A 24476-nucleotide genomic window follows, 5' to 3' on the forward strand; every position below is an offset into this window, starting at 1 on the left:
TTGACTGTTTCCTTTGCTGTGCAGAAGCTTTTGATTTCGATGAAGTCCCAAAAGTTCATCTTCGCTTTTGTTTCCTTTGCCTTTGGAGACATACCTTGAAAGAAGTTGCTGTGGCTGATATCAAAGAGATTACTGCTTATGTTTTCCTCTAGGGTTCTGAAGGATTCCTTTCTCACGTTGAGGTCTTTTATCCATTTTGAGTTATCTTTGTGTATGGTGTAAGAGAATGTTCGAGTTTCATTCTTCTACATATAGCTGCCTAGTTTTCCCAACACCATTTATTGAAGAGACCCACAGCAAATATCATGCTCAATGGGAAAAAGCTTGCATCATTCCCGTTGAGATCAGGAACACGACAAGAATGCCCACTCTCACCACTCTTGTTCAACATAGTATTAGAAGTCCTAGCAACAGCAATCAGAAAACAAAGAGAAATAAAAGGTATCTAAATTGGTAATGAAGAAGTCAAACTCTCTCTCTTTGCAGATGACATGATTCTTTATATGGAAAACCCAAAATATTCCACCCCCAAACTACTAGAACTCATACAACAATTCAGCAATGTGTCAGTATACAAAGTCAATGTACAGAAATTAGTGGCTTTCTTATACACTAATAATGAAAATAAAGAAAGGGAAATTAGAGAATCGATTCCATATACTATAGCACCAAGAACCATAAGATACCTGGGAATAAGCCTAACCAAAGAGGTAAAGGATCTGTACTCGAGGAACTGCAGAGCACTCATGAAAGAAATTGAATTAGACACAAAATGATGGAAGACCATTCCATGCTCTTGGATCAGAAGAATAAACATTGTTAAAATGTCTATACTGCCTAGAGAAATCTATACTTTTAATGCCATTCCGATCAAAATTCCACCGGTATTCAAAGAGCTGGAGCAAATAATCAAAAAATTTGTATGGAATCAGAAGAGACCCAGAATCGCTAAGGAAATATTGAAAAACAAAAATAAAACTGGGGGCATCACGTTACCTGATTTCAAGCTGTACTACAAAGCTGTGATCACCAAGACAGCATGGTACTGGCATAGAAAGAGACACATAGACCAGTGGAACAGAGAGCCTAGATATGGACCCTCAACTCTATGGTCAAATAATCTTCGAAAGAGCAGGAAAAAATATACAGTGAAAAAAAGACAGTCTCTTCAATCTATATGATTTTAATGTATTTTGTTTTTAGTTGTTGCTATGATCAGAACATGTATTCACACATATATGCAAGAAATTATACATATATGAATGAGCATATGTAATGATTCCATAGAAAGATTATAGAAAGAAACAACAGGCTTTGGGAAGTTTGTTGAATCTGTGGGAAGTTTTTTGAATCTGTACTGCCCAATATATGAACTCTCTTTCTTCAGCATCTTCAGTTCCTTTTGCCTATATCCAAGGACCACTCAGTTGAAGTTTGTTATTCTCCTTCCACTTAGCTGAAGTCTATTACTACTTTTACTCACCCACTCAGAATCTTCACTTAAGAGTAAAGTATGGCTTTCATTGCCTTTTCCTAAACTAAATTACTAATAATAACTGAACATATACATATTTTACTAATAAGAAGATCAAAGTAAATATTTAGGGAGTACATGAGAATGACGAATCAACACTTTAATGACCACATTTTCTGAATTGAGACACTTATTTAACCCATGTTTCCTTCTATTTAGACCAAAGTAGCAACTTTCTAATACCTCTATGTTCTTTCTTTTGCACTGCTTGCTTATCTCATAACATCTGACATAATATAGACCTAGAAAGTTTTTATTAAAGTCAACTTACACAATGTGTGGCTAGTATCATATTATCCCGATTTTCTATTATCCTCTAGCTTCTCTTTTTTTCACCTGGAACATGGCAAATAAGTTCCCAGTGTCCTCACAGCTGTCTTCACCTCCTTGTTCTTGAGGCTGTAGATGAGAGGATTCAGCATGGGGGTGATCACACTATATTGCACAGAGAAGATCAGCTCTAGGGGCGATCCTGAGGTTGGCATGAGATAGCGGAGAAACGCTGAGCAATAAAAGAAGATCACTGTCGTAAGGTGAGAGGAGCAGGTAGAGAAGGCCTTCTTTCTACCTGAGGTGGAGCTGATTCTCAGGATGGTAAAGACAATGCAGGCATAGGATGAGATGATTGGGAAGAAGGTCCCAAACCCATGAAGTAGGGTGGAGCAGAACAGCACTATGAGGTTGGTGGAGATATCAGAGCAAGACAGGGGAAAGAGGGAGGGTACCTCACAGCTGTAGTGGCTGATGATATGGCTCTCACAGAAGTCCATGTTGGTAGCTAGGAGGATGTTGATAAGTGCGTTACTAAGCCCCAAGCCCCATGAGCCCAACACAAGTTGCACACAAAGCTCTTTCCTCATCATCTGTCCATAGTGCAGAGGGTGGCAGATGGCGGCGTAGCGGTCATAGGCCATCACTGAGAGAACAAAGCCCTCAGTCCCTGCAGTGATAAACACAAAGAAACTTTGAGCCAAGCAACTCCTTACTGAGATGGTTTTTATCTCTGATAGGAGGTCTCTCAGCATCCTGGGCACAGTAACAGAAGATAAGCAAAGATCTAGGAAAGAGAGGTGACTGAGGAAAAAATACATGGGTGTGTGGAGGTGAGAGTCAGCTCTGATCACCAGCAGCATCATCAGGTTCCCCAAGATGGTCAGGAGGTAAATGTTCAGGAACAGCACAAAGAGCAGAGTCTGGACCTGGGGGTTTGTAGACAGCCCAAGAAGGAGGAATTCAGTGATGGTACTGTGGTTCCCCAAGGCCATTTATGAAGGCTGTTTCCTAAAAATTACATGAAAAATCATGGCAGTGAAGTTTCTTCCATCCTCCAGTCAGATATTACCTGGCATTGATTCACTCTTATTATCACTATTAATCAGCAAATAAATATTTGACTTCTACACTAGGCCACTAGTTTTATGTCACTCACTTTAAAGGTAATAGGGAAAAGGCATGGTCTCTTTTGTTAAAGGTCCCACTTCAGTGAGATATGTATGTAAAGACAGGCAATTAGAAACCATGGGGATGGTGCAATGGCAGTTCTAAAGATCAGTTTTGGAAGATTCAGTAATGAGTTAATACTGAGGTATATGGACCAAAATTTTAAGAAAATGAAACTTCCTCTAAGGAGATGTGTAAATTGAGAGAAAATTTTGCTCAAAGGTCAAAAATAAAGGAAACTCAATAGTTCTTCATAGCTCTACCCTAGAGTATGAGTGAGCAGCATAGGTAGTCACAGTTAAGCATCAACCCAGTTCATCCCAGCTCTGCTGCTAATTAACTGTGAGACTTTTTACAAATGACTTAGTTGTTCTGGACCTCAGTTTTCCTGTCTGTAAAGTGAAGTCATAACAGTACCAATCTTATGCAGTTTTTGCAAGTATAAATATGATATATGTAAAGTATTTGGAAAAATATAACACAGAAAGCTCCTTTTTTTTTTTTTTTTTACCAGTGTCATTACCATGGGCTACAACTATAGGCAGAAGTCAGATAGTAAATCACTCTTAGAGCATGTTGCACTATCAGGAATTAAGGTTTTGCTGCAACAATCACTGAACTTGTTGTTTCCTAAAGGCCTAAAGGAGGTGTAAGAGATCACTAAGGTAGCTTAACATTGACATTTTGAAATCATTTTGGTATGGTTCCCTTCCAAAGCTTAATTGTTTTACAATCTCAAGGGCAATTTCCCTCAGAAGGGGAGGGTATTGTGACTGTTTTCAAAAAGAAGAGCTGTGGTACATGAGACAGGAAGTATTAGGGACTCTGGATGTATGGTACTTGAACTTATATTATTTTCTGGGATAGTTGCATATCTCAGCTGGGCAGAGAATGCTGGAAAAAGAAGGAAACAAAGTATGTGAATGAAAATCATGCCAGCGCCCAAAGGAATAGCTAGGAAAGGAGACCCTCTGCAGAACAACACACTCTGAACAATTCCTCTAGACAGGGTAGGACAGGGAGAGTGTAAGAGAAGAAGATCGGGAACTTATCTTCTCAGTTCTGTGACAGCTTGTGCTTGACAGGGCTCCAATGTTGTTGAAATCATCAGTTGCTTCTGACTCCTGCCTCAAAGGAAGTAGATCTCACCTTTCTTTGCTCAGTCTCGAAGGGCTGCTTAAAACATTCAGTCCTATATATACTACAGTTGTGTACCTCTCTAATCTTGATTCTTAAATACTTTCTCAGTGTCTAAGTTCCACGTCCCATTCTCATGCCCAGATATTCCACTTTTTTCTAAGACTCTGTATCTAGTTTTTAACATCACGGAGTATAGTTAAACAATGTTATCTATGGCCTACGGCCTAGAGCCTATCTTTCAAGCAACTTTCAGGTTTCTCCATGGTGTCCCAGCCTGATTCCTGGTTTTGGATAACTGTGGCTGATAATGTAAGGTCTAGCCCAGAATTATTTACCCATAAGGGTGACTCCTGAGTCCTTACTTATCAATTGCTTCATCCACGATCCCAGAAGCAAAGCCCTTCCTAGAACCTAAATTCTGATTACCTATAAATTCTTGTCTGATGTCCAAGAAGGCTATAGGAGTGTGATTTTAAATCCAGTTTCAAAGAAGATGAATGCAGCAGAAAATGTAGTTGCTACACCCTCAAACATGGTTAAGTTCATAAAATCTTATTGATAACTAGATGTATTACTAGATCCTGAACTAAAAATATCAGATAGTCATAGGACAATTGCTTCTTTCAAATGATCTCAAATGCCTTCATCCTGGTGCCTCTTCACCTGTATTTCTACGTGTTCCTTTATAACATGTCTCAGCCACTCAGTCAATTATCTGGTCTAATTAATCCTCAGAACAGCTATGTTTTGACACCCTGAGCGATAAATTCCTGGCTGAGAAGCTCAGGGGAATGACAACTCTGGTATTCCCAGTACTCACAATGTGAAGTCAGTTTTGTAGTTGAAAACTTTATCATCTGTATTCAAGAATGTAAGCAAGTTTATTTGCAAATGACATATCTGATAAAGATTTAGTATCCAAAATATATAAAGAACTTATCAAAGTCAACACCCAAAAAACAAATAATCAAGAAATGAACAGAAGACGTGCATAGACATTTTTCCAAAGAAGACATACAGGTAACTTACAGAAAAGATGCTCAACATCACTTATAATTAGGGAAATACAAATTCAAACCATGATGAGATACAACTCCGTCAGAATGGCTAACATTAACGACATAAGAAACAACAGGTGTTGGCAAGGATTTGGAGAAAGGGGAACCCTCTTGCATTGTTGGTGGGAAGATTGCGCTCCAGTTTCAAAGCATTGTGATATGAGAATGTGCAGGGAATAATCTCAGTCTTTTGGTATTGGTTGAGTCCTGATTTGTGACCCAGTATGTGGTCTATTCTGGAGAAGGTTCCATGTGCACTTGAGAAGAATGAGTATTCTGTTGTTTTAGGGTGGAATGTTCTGTATATATCTATGAGGTCTATCTGGTCCAATGTGTCATTCAATGCTCTTGTTTCTTTATTGATTTTCTGCTTCAATGATCTGTCTATTTCTGAGAGAGGCATGTTAAGATCTCCTACAATTAGTGTATTCATATCCATATGACTCTTTATCTCGATTAGCAGTTTTTCTTATGGCTGCTCCATATTGGGGGCATAGAGATTGACAATTGTTAGATCATCTTGGTGGATAGTCCCTTTACGAATGATGTAGTTTCCTTCTGCATCTCTGACTACAGTCTTTAGTTTAAAATCTAATTTGTCTGATATAAGAATCACTACCCTGGCCTTCTTTTGAGGCCCATTGACATGAAAGATGCTTCTCCATCCCTTCACTTTCAGTCTGGGTGTATCTTTAGGTTCAAAATGGGTATCTTGTAGACAACATATGGATAGGTCCTGTCGTTTTATCCAATCTGCAACCCTGTGCCATTTTATGGGCGCATTTAGGCCATTCACATTGAGAGATGTGTTTTTATTGACATCGTGTTACCTTTGAAGTTTTTCTTTCTGTAGATTGTCTATATATTTCTGCTCAATGATATTCTAGGGATTTTTTCCTCTTTTATAGAACCCCCCTTAATATTTCTTGCAGTGTCAGCTTGGTGGTTGCATAGTCTTTTAAGCCTTGCCAGTCTTGGAAACTCTATCTCTCCATCCATTTTGAATGTCAGTCTTCCTGGATAAAGTATTCTTGGCTGCATGTTCTCATCATTTAGTGCCCTGAATATATCTTGCCAGCCCTTTCTGGCTTTCCAGGTCTCTGTGGACAGGTCTGATGTTATTCTGCTGGGCCTTCCTCTGTAAGTAAGGAGCCTCTTTGTTCTAGCAGCTTTCAGGAGATTATATCTACAATTATGATTCCTCAATTTGACTATCAGTGCCTTAATGTTTTTCTGGAATCTATAATCTTGGGTGGAGACTGTTCGGCCTATAGTACATGAACACTGGTTCCATTCGTGAGATTGGGAAGATTTTCATGAAGAACTTGTTCCACTATATCTTCTAGACTTCTTTCTTTCTCCTCCCCTTCAGGGATTCCAATAATTCTGATGTTGGAACGTTTCATGGCATCAATTATTTCCCTGATTCTGTTTTCGTGGCTTCTAAGCTGTTTGTTCCAGGCTTCCTCCTGATCCTTTCTCTCTATCTGTTTGTCCTCCGGATCACTAATTCTATCTTCTGTCTCAGTTACCCTAGCTTTGAGAGAATTTAGATTGGAACTCACTGAAAGCATTGTGAAGCTCATCCCTGGTAGCTTTCAGCTCTTCCCTAACATTGAAAACATGATCTCTGGTCGCTTTCAGTTCAGCCCTAATCAATTCCATTTGGCCATTCATGGCTTTCTCCAACCTAGCTATTGCCTGGATAATTGTTAGCCTGAATTCTCTTTCCGACATATTGTCTATGTTGATAGCCGTTAGCTCTGTTGCAGAAGGCCCATCCTCTGTATTTTTCTTCTGTTGGGCATTCCTCTTCCTAGTCATTTTGGTGAGAGATGGCTGAACAGATGTAGCTGGATATATCGACCGTGGTGCAGCCAAGGTGCACCCTGGAACGCTTCTGAGCAATCAGGGTTCCCCACCCAAATGAGAGAAAAAAGAAAAAAGAGAGACAGGAAAGAAAGGGAAGATAAAAGAGAAGGTTCAGCCCCAATGGGCCCCAAGGCAAGATTTATGAACTATACAAACAAAAACAGACAAACAGAAAGACTGATAAAAGTATATGCCAAGAGAAAAAAATATATATATCTATATATATATGCAAATAAAGGAAGGACCTCATCAAAAAGAACCCCAAGTGTAAGATTTATATACTATCAGGACAAACACAAAAACACAAATACTGGTGGAAGAAAAAGATGGGGGTGTGGTTATAAATTCTCAGTGTGGGCGAGGAAGGTGGTTTTGATTCTTCCTGGATGTATCTTGATATCATTGTTAAAGGACTCAACTACCCTAAGATAAAGCGAGATTAAAAATTGGTTTACCTATAGGGGTAGCATTGTGGAGAAAGGGGATTACCTTAAAGTTTAACTCTATATGAATATTAGAAAATAAAAATTTAAAATTAAAAATTAAAATTTAGTCTAAACTAAACTAAAATTAAAAAGAAATTTAAAAAATAGAAATGCTAAAGGAAAACACAGGTTTATGTATCAAAAAGTTCAGGTCAGAAGGTTATTATGGAATTTGATGTACTGGACAGCTCACTGTGATGGTAAATAGATTAAAAAATTATCTATATAAAAAAAGTGAGCCAGAATAGTGGGAACGAATTAAAAGTTGTCCTATGAAGTAGTCATGGTTGTTCTCTTGTTTTTTGTGTTTTTTTTTTTTTTTTTCCTTTCCTGGTTGGTTTTCTGGGGGAGGGGCCTGCCATGTGGGTTTTCAGTCAATGTTGTTCTCTGAGTTAAGTCCTCCCGCCCCCCTCAAGGGGGTGGGCTCTGGGGAAACTGATTTTTTCAGGCTTTTGTTCTCTGGAGGTTTTTATGTTTGTTCACTTTTGTTTTTCTCTCTCACCTTGAACGCTTTTGATGGTTTTTGTAGGTTTAGAGGAAAGCAAACTGCACCCTGACCTCCCTCTCAGAGAGAAGCCTCAGTCTGGCTGCAGAGCCCTAATAAATCCCCCCTTGGCAGCTGGCGGAGCAGGTTCCCAGTCGCGGTCCCTGGGGACGCAGTATTTTTTGCTTGTACCAAAACCATGGCAGAGGCGGCTGTCTGGGCAGCTCCAGACTGCCAGAGAAGTTCCAAGTGGTGATCTCACACTGAGATTCTCCCCCCTCCCCTGGCTGGCCCTGGCAGGGGGCTGAGAGTGCCTGGTCTTTCCAGGTTGAGAGCACCAGGAGGGCGTGGGGCGCGACTTGGACTCTGATAACATGGCAGGGCACTTATTGGGGACTGCAAAATGGTTGTGCTTCTGTTGGCTGGTGAGGCTCCCAGCCCCTCACGGGAGCCAGGCCCCACTCGCTCTCAGGTGTGCTGGTGGCTTGGGGACCAAGACCTGGTTTCTCCGTAGCACTGTCTCTGGTTCTGCGCCAGGGGTGGCTGTCCTGGGTCTGGGGACTTAAGCCCCTGTCCCTAATACCCCAATTCCCAGGATTTTCTCCCAGTGATCCTTTGTTATTTTTGAGTGCTTTCTACCAGACTCCCAAGTTAATGCTGGTCCCCAGATGCAGGGCACTCTCGTATTGGGATATTACTTTCCAATGGGTTTCCTATGGTGGCTTCCTCTCCCTTTTGTTTATCTTCCGATATCAGTCTGACTTTCCCACTCCGCTCTACCTGTCCACTGGCGTCTTCTGCTCCAGTAGAGATCCAGACGTGCATAATTCTGATCTCAGGATGATATCATGGGTGATCGGAGTTCTTTAGACGGTAATCAGCCCACTTTAGGGTACAGGTTGAAAGGTCGCCTCCTCCTACTTCCCCGCCATCTTTGCCTCTGAACCTCAGCCATTATTAAGAAAGAGTATGGGTATTGATCAAAGACCAGGGCACCCAGGCAGCTAGGACAAAAGGACAGAGGAACGAATTAGTTTAGGACAATGGTTCTCAAAATTTGTTGAAGTCAGAATCACTCAGAAATCTTTAAAAAGGCCCAATACCCAGGCTGAACCCCAAACCAATTAAATCAGATCTGAAGTAGGGCTTGGGCTTGATCATTGTTAAAGCTCTCCAAAGTATACCAGTGTGCAGGAGCCTCGGTAACCATTGGTTTGGGGCCCTGGTGAGAGATTAGAAACCCATGATGAATCAGTTCCAGCTCTTTCCTGAGATCCAGGGGCATTTCTATCCCTTGATTCTGTAAATTATCTGTGTATCTTTGTAATAAATTCCTTCCTTTGGCTGAAATTAATACTTGCAATCAATAGCCTTTTTTAAGAAAGAAAAAATAAAGAGTGAATGTGTCTTCTAATTCTCTCTATAATATTCCTATATGGCTTATGAAAAACATTGCACAGCTGACTGTTGACTACTGAATTTTTTTTTTTAAAGATTTTATTTATTTGACAGACAGAGATCACATGTAGGCAGAGAAGCAGGCAGAGAGAGAGGAATGCAGGCTCCCTGCTGAGCAGAGAGCCCAATGCGGGGCTCAATCCCAGGACCCCAGGATCATAACCCGAGCCAAAGGCAGAGGCTTTAACCCACTGAACCACCCAGGTGCCCCTTTGACTACTGAATTTTAAAAGAACTTCCATCAATAGCCTTTGCTATGCCAGACATGAGGAAAACATTTCTTTCTTTTTTAACTTATTTTTTATTGTGTTATGTTAGTCACCATACAGCACATCATTAGTTTTTGATGTAGTATTCCATGACTCATTTTTTGTGTATAACACCCAGTGCTCCATACAATCCATGCTCTCCTTAAGCAGGATCACCAGGATCACCCATCACCAGGATCACCCATCTCCCCAGCTCCCTCCTTTGTAAAACTCTCAGTTTGTTTCCCAGTGTCCATAGTCTGTCATGGCTCATCTCCCACTCTGATTTCTCCCCCTTCATTTTCCCCTTCCTTCTCCTAATGTCCTCCATGCTATTCCTTATGTTCCACAAATAAGTGAAACAATATGATAATTGACTTTCTCTGCTTATTTCATTTAGAATAATCTTCTCTAGTTCCATCCATGTTGATGCAAAAGTTGGGTATTCATCCTTTCTGAGGGCTAATATTCTATTGTGTATATGGACCACATCTTCTTTATCCACTTGACTGTTGAAGGGCATCTTGGCTCTTTCCACATTTTGGCTATTGTGGACATTGCTGCTATGAACACTGTGGTGCATATAGCATTTCTTTTCACTCTGTCTGTATCTTTGGGGTAAATACTCAATAGTACAATTGCTGGGTCATAGGGTAGCTCTATTTTTAATTTTTTGAGGAACCTCCACACTGTTTTCCAAAGTGGCTGCATGAATTTGCATTCCCTCTAACAGTGTAAAAGGATTACCCTTTCTCCACATCCTCCCCAACATTTGTTGTTTCTTGACTTGTCTATTTTTGCCATTCTAACTGGTATAAGGTGGTATCTTAATGTGGTTTTTAATTTTATTTATTTATTTATTTTTATTTCTTTTCAGAGTAATAGAATTCATTGTTTTTGCACCACACCCAGTGCTCCAGGAAAACATTTCAAGAATTAAGCAGGTTAAAGGTGACTGGTTTGCTAAAGGTGACTTGGCTTTTGTATCCCATTTTGGAAAGCAGGTCAAGTTCAGTTCATCTTCATGTGAGATGGACTCCATCATGTAATTATTGTCCTCCTGTATGGGTACCTAAATTCTCTGGCTTACTGGCACAACATGATAGGATGAGATTTAGATATGACCACTTTCAAAATCACTTGATTCATTACATTGATATTTCCTCTTTGGAAGAGGAAGTCAAGAGCATTTTTATGGCTGATTAAGGGCTAAGGACAATCAGTCAAATATTGAGGAATATCCCAAGTTGAGACCTCTAGGGACATTTCACAAATAGTAAAGAACAAATTATTATCCCTTCTGGGTCCCACTAATGAGAAGAGAACACAAGGTCTTGTGGAGCAATACAGATTCTGGTAGACACACATACTGAATTTGGGTATCCTCTCTACTCTAATATAGAGTGACTAGGAAGAAAACCACTAAATTCAGAAGAGATGGAACAAAGGACATCTTTGAGGATATGCAAAGGGTAAGAATACAAACTGCACCTCTGGGACTTCATAAACTTAAAGAACCAATGATTTTATATGTGTATACTACTAAAACTCAGCCTGGAGTTATTAGCAAAAGTCCAGTTCTGACACCAAATGGCAGCTACTTGTATTCTGATTTAGAAACCTATGTTATGACTAAGTACAAACCATTTGAGACACAATTACTAGTACACCTTGGAAACAGACTATATGGCTGAAGGACAATTACCAAGATATATATTTTGATATACGTGATGTCAAAAATATATTCAAAGAAAGGAAGAGCTGTACAGCAAAGTTCTTTAGTAAAATGTAAATGTTATACTTAGGAATATGGTGAAATGGAGTAAGTGCATCATATTCATGAGAAGGTAGTCTCTCTCAACCTCTAGGATCAATGATAGAACACTTTCTCCTGTTAGTGAGTAGTAGGAATTTTAGGACTCTCTTCTCACTAAAGTGTAATAGGCTGCTTGCTCCACTAGTGGGAGCTTCTGTACTGAAAAAGGACACTTCATAGGGACGTCTGCAGCTATTTGCCAGCAGACAGTAAACCCCTACTTGAAAAGGCAAAGACACAGACTTTTTTAAACGATATTTAGTCCCCTAATCCATGAGCACAGAATGTCTTTCCATTTCTTTGTGTAGTCTTCAATTTCTTTCATCAGTGTTTTATAGTTTTCAGAGTATAGGTCTTTTAACCTCTTCGGTTAAGTCTGTTCCTGGGTACTTCATTGTTTTTGGTGCACTTGTAAATGGAATTGTTTTCTTAATTTGTTAATTTCTCTTTCTGCTGCTACATTATTATCATATGAGAAAGCAACAGATTTCTGTATGTCGATATTGTATCTTGTGAATTTATTGAATTCATTTATCAATTCTACTATTTCTTGGTGGGGTCTGGGGTTTTCTATATATAGTATCATGTCATCTGCAAATAGCACAAGTTTTACTTCTTCTTTACCAGTTTGGATGCCTTTTATTTCTTTTTGTTGTCTGATTGCTGTGGCTAGACCTTCAGAGTTATGCTGAATATATGAATACAAGTGGTGAGAGTGGACATTCCCTACAATCCAGTAACTGTACTACCGGGTATTTACCCCCCAAATACAAATACACTAATTCAAATAGATACAGGCACCCTTATATTTATTGCAGCATTATTTATAATAGCCAAACCATGGAAGCAGCCCAAGTGTCCATTGACAGATTAATGGACAAAGAAGATGTGATTATATATATCACATATATAAATACACACGTATATATATATGCATATATATGTGTAAATGTATATATACTGGAGATATTATATATATGTATATGAGAATATTATTTAACCACAAAGATTTCAAAGAATGAAATCTTGCCATTTGCAACAACATGGATGGAGCTAGAGAGTATAAAGTTAAGCAAACTAAGTCAGTCAGAGAAAGACAAATAACATATGATTTTACTCATATGTGGAATTTAAGAAACAAAACAAATGAGCAAAGGAAAAAAGAGACAAACCAAGAATCAAACTTTTTTTGAAAGATTTATTTATTTATTTGAGAGAGAGAGAGAACAAACATGGGGGGGGATGAGGGGCAGAGGGAGAGGGAGAGAATCTCCAGAAGACACCCCCTGGATGAGGAGCCTGATGTGGGGCTTGGTCCCAGGACCCTGAGATCATGACTTGAACTGAAGTCAAGAGTTGGGTGCTTAACTGACAGAGCCACTAAGATATCCCAAGGATCAGACTCTTAACTCTAGAGAAGAAACTGATGGTTACCAGGAGGGAGGTGGGTGAGGAGATGGTTGAAATAGGTGAAGGGGATTAAGAGTAAACTTATCATGATGAGCACTGAGTAATGCACAGAACTGTTGAATCACTATATTGCACACCTGAAACTAATATAATGCTGTATGTTAACTATACTGGGATTAAATTAAAAAAAAAAAGAAAAGGCACAGATGATTTTATTTATTTATTTATTTATTTATCACAAATTCTTAGTCCAGAGCCAAAGGCCCAGGTATAGTTGATAAATGTTTTAATGAATGAATAACTAAAGACTACTGTATGTGAAGAACACAACTGTGGAAGTCCTGTGGAATTTTATTATTTTTTAAAAAAGGTTCATTTATTTACTTTAGAGAGAGAGCAAGAGTGAGTGGGGGTGGGGAGGGGCAGAGGGAGAGAGAGAAACCCAAGGAGACTCCCCACTGAGCATGGAGCCCCAACAGGGCTCAATCTTATGACCCTGAGATCACAACCCGAATCCAAACTAACTTGGACACTTAACTGACTGCCCCACCCAGGTGTGCTGGTCTGTGGAATTTTAGAAAAAAAATTAAAGTAGATCATATGGATGCTCACTAAAAGAATCCAATTACTGTCTCAGAGGAGAATCAGAATGCCAAGATGATGCCTTGGTCCACTGTCTTTAGGTAGCCACTTGGATACATGAAATGAGCAGGCATGGTAGTGTCTAAGCCATACAACAATGAATTTACAAAAACATATCCCACTGTCATCCATTAGTCATTAATGTGGAAGTTACAAATGTAACTTCCTGAATGTTAACAGGAGAAAAACTACCTGAAATTGGCTTTGGGAAAATTCCCAAGAACAAAGATTGGCCCAAAGCTGACAGGTGACTAACACAGGGCCACTGCTAATGCCTCTGAAGGATTCAAAAGGATTTTAACAGAAATGACACTTACACTTGCTCTTTCAGAGAAACAGCTGCTGAAACACCATCAAGGTCCTTAGAAATAGGCATTTTATGTAAATTTGGAGTCATAACCAATATCTCATCATTGGATTAAGGAACACATTTCAAAACACTTTACAAAAATGGGTCAAAGAACCCTTAAAACCTATGGGGCAGTGACCTAATTGAACAATTAGAATAGGAAATATAAATGTTAAAGACATTAAATTAAAGACACAGTAAGATCATGAAGGGCTTCCTAGCTCAATTGGGTCAATGTATGCCTCACAAGAAAATGAAGAGTGGTAAATGTGGAACCTCCTCTTTTCTTTTTAAGATTTTATTTTTTTATTTGAGAGAGAGTGAGCAAGAGAGAGCAGGAGCAAGGGGAAAGGCAGAGGCAGAAGAAGAAGCAGACTCCTTGCAGAGCAGAAAGCATGACTGGTCCTCAATCCTGGGACTCAAGAATCATGACCTGAGCTGAAGGCAGATGCTTAATTGACTGAGCCACTGAGGTGTCCCAATGTGGAACCCTTTTGAAGAGATTTCTGGACATTGGAGGTTTTTGTTGCGGTAGTGCTTCTTATTATCAGCTCTGGTATCCCAGGCCTGGAATTACATTCCCATGTTTGAGCTAAAGGAAATGCAGTTTCTCAAAATACTGTTTCTACTCTTTTGAATTAGACTGTATTTATTTCTAAGGCAACTCTGGGTTGAATATTGACCTTGCCTTATGCAGCCAAACTAGAACTGACTATACGTGCCACCCTATGCTAATCTCATGATGATTTACCTCCCTAACATCTCTTTGTGGGAATGGACAAAGGAGAGGTGCTGACAAGGTTCCTATTGGCATTTTATAAGCTTTCTTTTTTATCATTTATAAGACACAACATTTCCCATCCTTTTATTGTCAACCTTTCTGTATCTGGTATTCTAAGTATAATTACTTTAAGTAGCATTTAGTTAATAAACTCTTAGTCAAAGAATTTAGTCTATTTAAATTTAACATAACTGCTGATGTAGTTGGATTTAACTTTCCACATCTGTCACATCATTTAATTTCCCACAAATGTCACATCTGCTCTATATTCTTTTTTCTCTCCTTTCTTGCCTCTTTTTGAATTAACCTTTTTTTTTTTTTTAAATCACTTCATTCTTTCATTTCTATTAGGAGGAAATCTTTTACTCTTATTTTAGCTATTATCCTGGATATTACCACATGTATCCTATAAATTAGTACTTTTACCACTTCCTGGGAGATGTAAGGATTTTAGCATTGTTTTTTTTTTTAATTTATTTACTTTCAGCATAACAGTATCATTTTTTCACCACACCCAGTGCTCCATGCAATCCGTGCCCTCTATAATACCCACCACCTGGTTTTTAACACTTTCCCCCCCCTCCAACTTTTTGTGCTGTTATTGACCTGTATTTTGATTATATATACGTGTGTATATATATATGTATATCCTCAAGACATTATTGTTACTATACAGATCAATAATCACTAAACTTACATGATGGATATTAAGGAGGGCGCATGATGTGATGAGCACTGTGTGTTATATGCAACTAATGAATCATTGACCACTACATCAAAAACTAATGATGTACTCTATGTCGGCTAATTGAACTTAATAATAAAAAAGGTAAAAATAAAAAAAAAACAAACTTACATGTTCAAACTTTCCATTGCTCTTAATTCGTCCCTCTATTTCAATGTTACCATTTAGGAATACATTCCATCTATGTAAGGAAATCCTTTCAGTATTTCTGTTGTAAAAGTATACTGGTGTTAAATATACTTAACACCATTAAATATACCTAACACCACTTAAATATACTTAGCTGTTTATCTGAAAATATTTCCCTTTCAATTTTTCTTTTTTTGAAAAGGCAGACTTTTAGTAACTTTTTATTACCGGGTTAAGTCATGAAGTCACAAAGTAATTAGAAATTTCTGAAAGAGTATTGTTTTTTTTTTTTTAAAGCCTCATTCATAACATACCTAATGTCTAGTATTTCATTGGTATACCACTGTTCAAAAGGTCCTGGCCAAAAAAAGGCTCAAGCAAAACACTCAATCCAGTGTTTTAAGCATCACATTGTTAATTAAGCTTGTGTGAACTTGAGGCCTCTAAAAGAAAAGGAACATGGAATCAGGTAGGGCTGGAGACATTGGCAATGCTTAAGCTGTCAGCCAGACTGCAGACAGCAAGATCAAATAGTTTTTTTCTGGGATACTCTATTTGAATTATTATTCAATTACTCAGCATAATACATTTTTAAAGAAATAAAATTAAAATGATAAGGAGGTTACTGCTTTATTTGGACTACATGTCATAATTATATTTAGCAAATTCAGATGGTCACAATAAAAATAACCTACACCATCTGTAGTTATGAAGATAATGATTATCCATCTGGCTTTTTATCTTTGCTGGACAATAATACAGAACTGATGAGCTATGAATGATACTATTTTATGTCATAAAATATGAGATTTTTTTCATTTATGTTTAAAAGCACTTACTGCTTGAGTCAAGGTTAGGCTTGTTAAATGATTAAAGGCAATTTTATTATAGCAACATGTACTTCTATCATTTAAAGAAAATAAAATGCATATAAGAAACAGCTTTTGTTTTTGTTTTCAGCCTGTGAAATTGAGTTATTTTGCTGATGTGAAAAAATAGTAACTAATTTTAGAACACTACCTTCTGAAAATGCCAGACACCCATTTCTTAAATGCATCAGATTTATAGTATGTCCCATCTCAGATTTGGCGAGAGCAAAATTATGCAAATGACTGACTGCTCAGCTGAAACAAAAGGCAATTAACATGTTGGGAACAGCCAATGGAGCAAGGGAGCACAGAGCTAGAAGAAAAGACTTTTTATTTAAAAGCAAAATATCCCCAAGTGGCCCTCCGGCACATGCAATTTCTACTCTCACACTCACCAATGTTTATGTGATCTCCCCCTTAATTTCTTTCTTCTTAAAGGGCTGATTGGACAGACTTATTGAGAATGATGTCCATTAAAGAAAAATCTTTCTGTGGTTAAATTTAACTTGTGTTAAGTTTGCGGAAGTTACAGGTAAAGGGGATAGTGAAGAAGTCAGCTATGATCCATTTATTTAAAGGTCAATCCAGCTTCAGTGTACACTTCAAAGACCTTCTCAGTGATGCTTACATAGGCAGCTGTTCTCAGGTTCAAAATCTAGGCTATACTTTGTGGCTATGTGTGTGATTTGCCTGGCAGAAAACTCCAAATGTAAGGTAAGCCAGAAAGCACATTGTCTTTCTTGGATATTCTGTTTTGGAACCCTGCTGTGGATACAATGGGAAAAGTTCAATGGTTTTCTCTAAATTTTCTTTCTAAACTATCTTGTACAGACATGAGAACATGGAAGTTAGAATCACTTTCATACTTGAAGGTCAAACAGCCATAGGTGACATGATTTATATTCTTTACCCACTCAAAGTAAGATATTGTCACTCCTTCAGAATTCAAGTATAGAACAGGAATAGCCATAATGCCCCTCTTCAGAAAAACCTTATCAGCTTCTGGAGTTGTTGGTTCATTGGCAGTTTCAGCAATGATCTTGGCTTTGACTCTGAGTGCACAGGATTTGGTCACCTACTTTTCATTGGCAATAGGGATGAGTATGCTAGTTTGCTTGTAAGATGCTTCTTTCCTGGGGCTTTGCTTTGGAGAAATTCAGGACTGATCCATTTTGCAATCTGAGTTCCATATGCTCCCAACAGATTCAGCAATACCAACACATTTAGCAAAATTACAATACAAATATAGACCACAAGATTGCCAAATCCATAAAAAACAAATATTTTTTAAATAACAAATTTTAAAAAACAAAATTTTCTCCAAACCCTGGTGTCATTCCTAAAATGCTCATGAAAGAGACTTCATTAAGAAGTTTCAATCCCAGGCAAAACACTACAGCCAGTAGCAGAGAGATGTGGGTAGATGCAACCCAGACTGATGGATTTACCAGGATGGCAGGGATGTACATTATTTTACATGCTCTGTGGTGCTGTCATATGTGTCAGCAATCTAGGACATCGCTTGCTTGCAATGTGCCCATGTCTAGGGAAGTCACATCAATGCCAAGACCAAAAAACAAAACAAAACAAAACAAAAACAAAAAACCAAACAACTCTTTTTCATGAGTTCCATGGTGAAACCCCTTTGATCTTTTCCAATTCATTACTAGTAATGTAATTGTTACTTGTTATTAACTATTATTTGTTGGGCTGGCAGGAAGGGCTACTAAAGATGGTGAAAGTTCCCTCCACAAGACCTGAGCTCGGACAGGAGAACAAAGGCCCAAGCAGGAATCTGAGACCCCCACCCCGGGCTCCAGTGGACCAATGGGATCCTGATGAGCAGGTGGGATATCCAAATAAGGGAAACTTCCAAAAGACCCCTGAGCTTCCTCCGAGACCCCTTAAAAGCCCCCTCCTCCCTGCCTTGGGGGCGACTTCCGCCACTCTGCTTTCCAGAGTGGCGGAACCTCGCCCGAGGGTGCCCACCTCCTCCCGGCGCAACTTTCCTGGCTCCCCTTCTCCTGAGCCCTGAAACTTCGCCGGAGAGCGTTTTTAATAAATCTTGCCTTGCACCCACTTTGCCTGGTGTTGTGTTTATCTCGCCGGAAAAAAACCTTACATTTGGTGCCAAGACCCGGGAAGGAGATTGAGACCCCACACAGTGGGGAGGCTCTCTCCTTTCCCTGGCCGAACTGGACCTGCCTTTCCGAACGCCACTTCCGAAGCTGTGGTGAGTTTCCCCGATTCCGCACCTCCTTCCGGAAAGCCCTGCCCTAATCGCGGCCGCGTCAGGGTGGACCCCGCCGGTCACCAGGTGACCTCCGTGACTCCGAGAGGCTGGGAGACGTCCTAACCTCTACGGCAGTCGACACAGTTTTTCCGCAACCCTGTGGTGGACGAGGGGACGCCTTCCTCCAGCCCTCGGGTTGCCCGGCAACGAATCGTGGGGACCTCCCAATCCAAATTCGACCCTAAAACATCCCGGGGGTGTTTTAGGCCTGCTGGCCAATCTTAAAACCCTGGAACTGGACCAGGACCTGCGAAAACGATGTTACTGTACTGTCGCTTGGCCACAATACCGATTAGACAATCAGTCCCAATGGCCTTCGGAAGGCATGTTTAACTATCAGATTTTCATGGACCTAAATAACCTCGGCAGGCACCAAGGCAGATGGGCCAAGGTCCCTTATGTCCAGCTTTCTGGACTCTGCACTCTCGCCCCTTCCTCTGCTCTCACTGCTCCACCTCTCAGGTCCTCTTGGCCCGCTCCCCTCCCCCTACCCTGCCACCCACTGCTCCCAAAGACTCGGACCTCTCCTCCCCATCTCCTCTCTCTGAACCCCCGGAGAGCTTCACCCATCCACTGACAAGAGGGCCTCTGGTTCCTCCTCCTCCTCCTCCTCTTTACCGCGATCCTTCACCCCAAGGTCCCTTAAATTCAGGATTTCTGAACCGGCCCTCTCGTCTACCCCTCCTTCTCCCCCTCCCCACTCCTATCCGAACTCCTGACAAATTTATCCGCAGTAAACGGGAAACTCCAATCAAAGTTTACTGAAGGTCAAATAGGCTCTTGTTATTTGTTAAAATCTGCTAGCAAAGAGATGACTAGAACTGCTGGTTACTTGTGTCTCAGAGTTTTAATGGGTCATTCTTAAGGTAGCATTCAAAGTCTTTGGTAACCTTTAACAGAATGGGATAAAATACCTGAGCGCTGGTCGCCAGAACTAGGTTTACGCTTTTGAAATCTGTTGGTAAACACCTTTTGTGCTTAATTGAATTCTGTTGTAACAGCCGCAGGGCTACTGTTTGAGCTAGATCCTTTCGTAAAGAATGGAAGGGGAGACTGATCACCTCCGATTAGCCAGGGATACCCAAAGGGGAGGGTGTCCAGTCTGTTTGAATCTGAAGAGTGCCTGACTGCGTGAATGTGTCTGTGTGGCTCCAGCAGCACTAGGGCTCGAAAGCCCCCCGCTGAGTTAGTCTGCCCCCCAAGGGAGGTTGCTGGAGTTGAGGAAGTTTGAGTTCATGCGCCCTTCTCTCTACAGGACCTTTCCCAAATTGAGAAACCTTTGGGCTCCTTTTCGGCCAGTTCTGATAACTATATTAAAGAATTCCAGTATCTGGCCCAAGCCTATGACCTCACCTGGCATGATTTACATGTGGTCCAGACCACCACCCTCACCATAGAGGAGAGGGAACGCATCCAGGCTGCTGCCCGGGAGCATGCGGATCAGGTCCAGCTCACTGATGCTGGAGCCCGGGCGGTCCCAGCTGTAGAACCAGGTTGGGATTATCAGGATGGCCAAGATGGCCACTGGTGCCGCGACCGCATGGTCCAGTGTCTCATAGCAGGCATGTGGCCAGCCTCTAATAAGGCCGTTAATTACGACAAGATTAGGGATATTGTCCAGGCCCCTATGACAACCCCACCATGTTTCTTAACCAGTTGACCTAACCTTTAACCCAGTACACTCGCTTGGACCCTGCCTCTCCTGGGGGGGCCACGGTACTGGCTACTCATTTTATCTCTCAATCGGCACCGGATATACAGAGAAAGTTAAAGAAGGCTGAGGAGGACCCTCAGACCCCCATTTCTGACTTGGTGAAAATGGCATTTAAGGTTTTTAATTCCCGTGAGGAGGTGGCTGAGCTTAAATGACAAGCCATATTCCAGCAAAAGGTTCAGTTGCAGACCCAAGCCTTGGTAGCAGCCCTGCGGCTGGCCGGCTCCGGGAGCCAGCAGAGAGGGGAAACCAATCGCACCCCGCCGGGGGGCCTGTTTCAAATGCAGGGCCGAGGGACATTGGGCTCGCCAGTGCCCCAATCCAAAGCTGCCAACTCGGCCTTGCCCTCAACGCCATTTGATGGGCCACTGGAAATCCGACTGCCCTAACCTCGGGGTATCTTCGGCGCCTCAACGTGGGGGACCCCCTGAGACAGTAAGTCTGGCCTTTCAACTGCTTGGATTGGAGGACGACTGACGAAGCCCAGACTCAGCCACCCCTCTCACCCAGGCCGAGCCCAGGGTTATGCTCCAGGTAATGGGTAAGTCCATCTCTTTTTTGCTGGACACAAGGGCTACCTACTCTGTTCTGCCTTCCTACTCGGGACTTACTCGAACCTCACCAATTACTGTTATGGGGATCGATGGGACCTCCTCCAATCCTAGGGTGACCCTTCCCCTTACCTGTAGCCTGGATGGGTTTCCCTTCCCCCACTCGTTCCTATGATTCCTTCCTGCCTGGTCCCTCTACTGGGTAGGGACATTCTCCAGAAACTAAGGGCAACTATCTGCCTCTCCCCTTCCTCCCCTCTATCCACCTCAACCCGTCTCATCCTACACCTCTCCACTCCCTCGACCCTCACTCCAGATGACCCACCTACTGTAGACCCTCAGGTGTGGGACACCTCGGAACCCATCATTGCTTCCCACCTTACCCCGGTTCAAGTACAGCTTAAGGATAACTCTAAGTTTCCCTCAAGCTCAGTTCCCTATTTCCTTAGCCCACCGCCAGGGCCTGAAACTATCATAGAATGGCTTTAACGTCAGGGACTCCTGATCCCCATCATTTCCCCCTGTAACACCCCATCCTCCCAGTATGCAGGCCCTCAGGGGCTTATTGACCGGTACAAGACCTTAGGCTTATCAACGAGGTCATGGTCCCCCTCCACCCAGTCGTTCCTAACCCTACTGTCTCACATTCCCCCAAACACCTCTCACTTTACTGTACTGGAGCTAAAGGACGCTTTTTTCACCGTCCCCTTGCACCCTGATTCCTATTTTCTTTTTGCCTTCACCTGGGAGGATCCTGACACGCATGCTTCTGGACAATTAACTTGGACTGTTCTACCCCAGGGGTTCAGGGACAGCCCTCACATTTTCGGCCAGGCCTACAGACTTAACAGCAGCGCGTCCTTAAGGCCAGGACTCTACTACATATGTGGATGACCTCCTCCTCTGTAGCCCCTCCCTCTCGGTCTCCCAAGACGACACCTCCACCCTACTTAGCTTTCTGGGGGCCAAGGGATATCAAGTACCCCCCTCTAAGGCCCTCAACATGACCTTAGGGCAGCCCATCACGGTCTACTCTCCTGCTGACTCACAGAGCTCCTTAGCCACCGATCCCTGGCCCATCTGACTCCTCGTCTCCAGCTATTCCATCTGCTATTCCTAGAGAACCCGCATCTCTCTCTCTCTACCTCTCCCCGCTTAAACCCTGCAACTTTACTGCCTATACCCTTGCCAGATAAGGGGTGGATCTACATCCAGGACAGGATTGCCCTGCCAGGCAATCTGGTGCACACCTTGATTACTGACATCCACCAATCCCTCCATAGTGGCTCATAGGCTCTCCACTAATTTCTTCAGCCATTGTTCTATCATCCTTCCTTATCTAAGGTAATCGAAGTTGTCCACAGGGCTTGCAAAACCTGTTCTGCCGTGAATTCACAAGGAGGAATCCAGGGCCTAACCAACAGCTCCGAGGTCATCAGCCGGGGGAAGACTGACACCTGGACTTCACTCCCATGCCTCGCCATAAAATACATTCACAGGCTGGATCGAAGCATACCTCATGGCCCGGGAAACAGCGGACATAGTGGCTACAATACTCATCGAGCGCATCATCCTGAGGTTCGGATTGTCCCGGACCCTCCAGTCGGACAACGGACCTGCCTTCATCTCCAGTGTAACCCAACAGGTAGCTGAGAGCCTCAACCTGGAAACTTCACATCCCATACCACCCACAGTCATCGGTAAGGTAGAAAAGGCCAACAGGCTGCTCAAAGCCCAACTCACCAAATCTACCCTAGAAACCCATCTTTCCTGGCCTACACTTTTGCCTTTGGCTCTCACCAGACTCCTGGCTACGCCCCCCCGCAGGTCTTCAGGCTTAAGCCCATTTGAATTACTATACAGCCGGCCCTTTCTTAGAAATCACAGCCCTCCAGCCATTTCCCCACCTCTTTTATCCTATCTACCTTACCTCACTCCTTGCCCTAGGGATACCCCTCCCTATTGACTGGCCACTCCCCAACTTCAGGGCCACAAATAATAGGGTCCATATGGGCCCCATCGGGGGAAACATACATATTATTAATGTGTCCTCCCTTACCACCGCAGCTGCCATATCACTAATTCCTCCCTCCTGTACTGTACTCCCTCGGGAATATTTCTCTTGTGCCCTCAGGGAATCTATCGCTGCCTGACCACTAATGACTCCCTGGGCTGTATATTCATTCTACTATCTCCTACCACCATCTACTCTGAATCCCAGCTGCTGTCCATCCTATTTCCCCAACACCATGGAGGAAGGGCTGCCCACCTCCCATTCATAACAGGGGCAGGAATAGCCACAGGGGTGGCAACTGGAACAGCGGGGATAGGAACCTCCATAGACTTTTTTCTTACAAACTCTCCCAAGCCCTGAATGATGACACGGAACGGGTTGCTGACTCCCTCACAGCCCTACAGATGCAAGTCACCAGCCTGGCAGCCTTAGCTCTACAGAACCGACGGGCCTTAGACCTTCTGACCGCCGAAAAAGGGGGGACCTGCCTATTATTAAATGAAGAATGTTGTTACTTTGTTAACCAATCATATAGTTACCTCCAGGATCAAAGAACTCAGGGATCGGATCCAAGCACAGTGGCGAGACACATCCTCCTGGGGCCTGGACCCCTACAACTGGGTAACCTGGCTGCTCCCTCTGGCGGGACCTGTAAGCATAATCCTCCTCCTAATCTCAGTTGCTCCCTGTCTTTTCCGGTACTTGCAGGGTCGCCTACAAGAACTTGCCTGAGTATCTGTCAATCAACTCCTCCTCCAGCCCTACTCTCGCCTGCCCACTTCCGACTACCCCCATGAGGACGCCCCCTGTCAGCAGGAAGTAGCCAGAACGGAGTCGACGCCCCTGACAACATTATATTAAGCAAAAGGTCGGAATGTTGGGCTGGCAGGAAGGGCTACTAAAGATGGCGAAAGTTCCCTCCACAAGACCTGAGCTCGGACAGGAGAACAAAGGCTCAAGCAGGAATCTGAGACCCCCACCCCGGGCTCCCGTGGACCAATGGGATCCTGATGAGCAGGCGGGATATCCAAATAAGGGAAACTTCCAAAAGACCCTTGAGCTTCCTCTGAGACCCCTTAAAAGCCCCCTCCTCCCTGCCTTGGGGGCGACTTCCGCCACTCTGCTTTCCAGAGTGGCGGAACCTCGCCCGAGGGTGCCCACCTCCTCCCGGCGCAACTTTCCTGGCTCCCCTTCTCCTGAGCCCTGAAACTTCGCTGGAGAGCGTTTTTAATAAATCTTGCCTTGCACCCACTTTGCCTGGTGTTGTGTTTATCTCGCCGGAAAAAACTTTACATTATTAACTATTAACTATAGTTAATATAATAATAGTTATATATATAGTTATATATATAATAGTTAATATAACTATTAACTATTATTAACTATTATTAATAACATTACTTGTTATTAACACCAGCATTAGCCACCCCCACCCCTAAATGGC

The 24476-nt window shown here is 42.2% G+C and overlaps 1 protein-coding gene and 1 pseudogene across 1 annotated transcript; both read right to left on the reverse strand.

Moving 5' to 3' along the window:
• Positions 1 to 1866: 1866 nt before the first annotated feature.
• On the reverse strand, positions 1867 to 2799 carry LOC131837942 (olfactory receptor 8S1-like). The gene has a single exon (XM_059183600.1). The coding sequence runs from the start codon at positions 2797 to 2799 to the stop codon at positions 1867 to 1869; it is 933 nt and encodes a 310-aa protein (XP_059039583.1).
• A 14229-nt stretch (positions 2800 to 17028) lies between these two features.
• LOC131839768 (glutamate dehydrogenase 1, mitochondrial-like) lies at positions 17029 to 17915 on the reverse strand (annotated as a pseudogene).
• Positions 17916 to 24476: the final 6561 nt, after the last annotated feature.

The sequence above is a fragment of the Mustela lutreola genome, chromosome 8, assembly GCF_030435805.1.
Source record: "Mustela lutreola isolate mMusLut2 chromosome 8, mMusLut2.pri, whole genome shotgun sequence".
In the NCBI taxonomy this organism is placed as follows: domain Eukaryota; kingdom Metazoa; phylum Chordata; class Mammalia; order Carnivora; family Mustelidae; genus Mustela; species Mustela lutreola.

Coding starts and splice junctions, on each gene's coding strand:
- LOC131837942 (XM_059183600.1), bottom strand. CDS start 2,799: ATGGCCTTGGGGAACCACAGTACCATCACTGAATTCCTCCTTCTTGGG.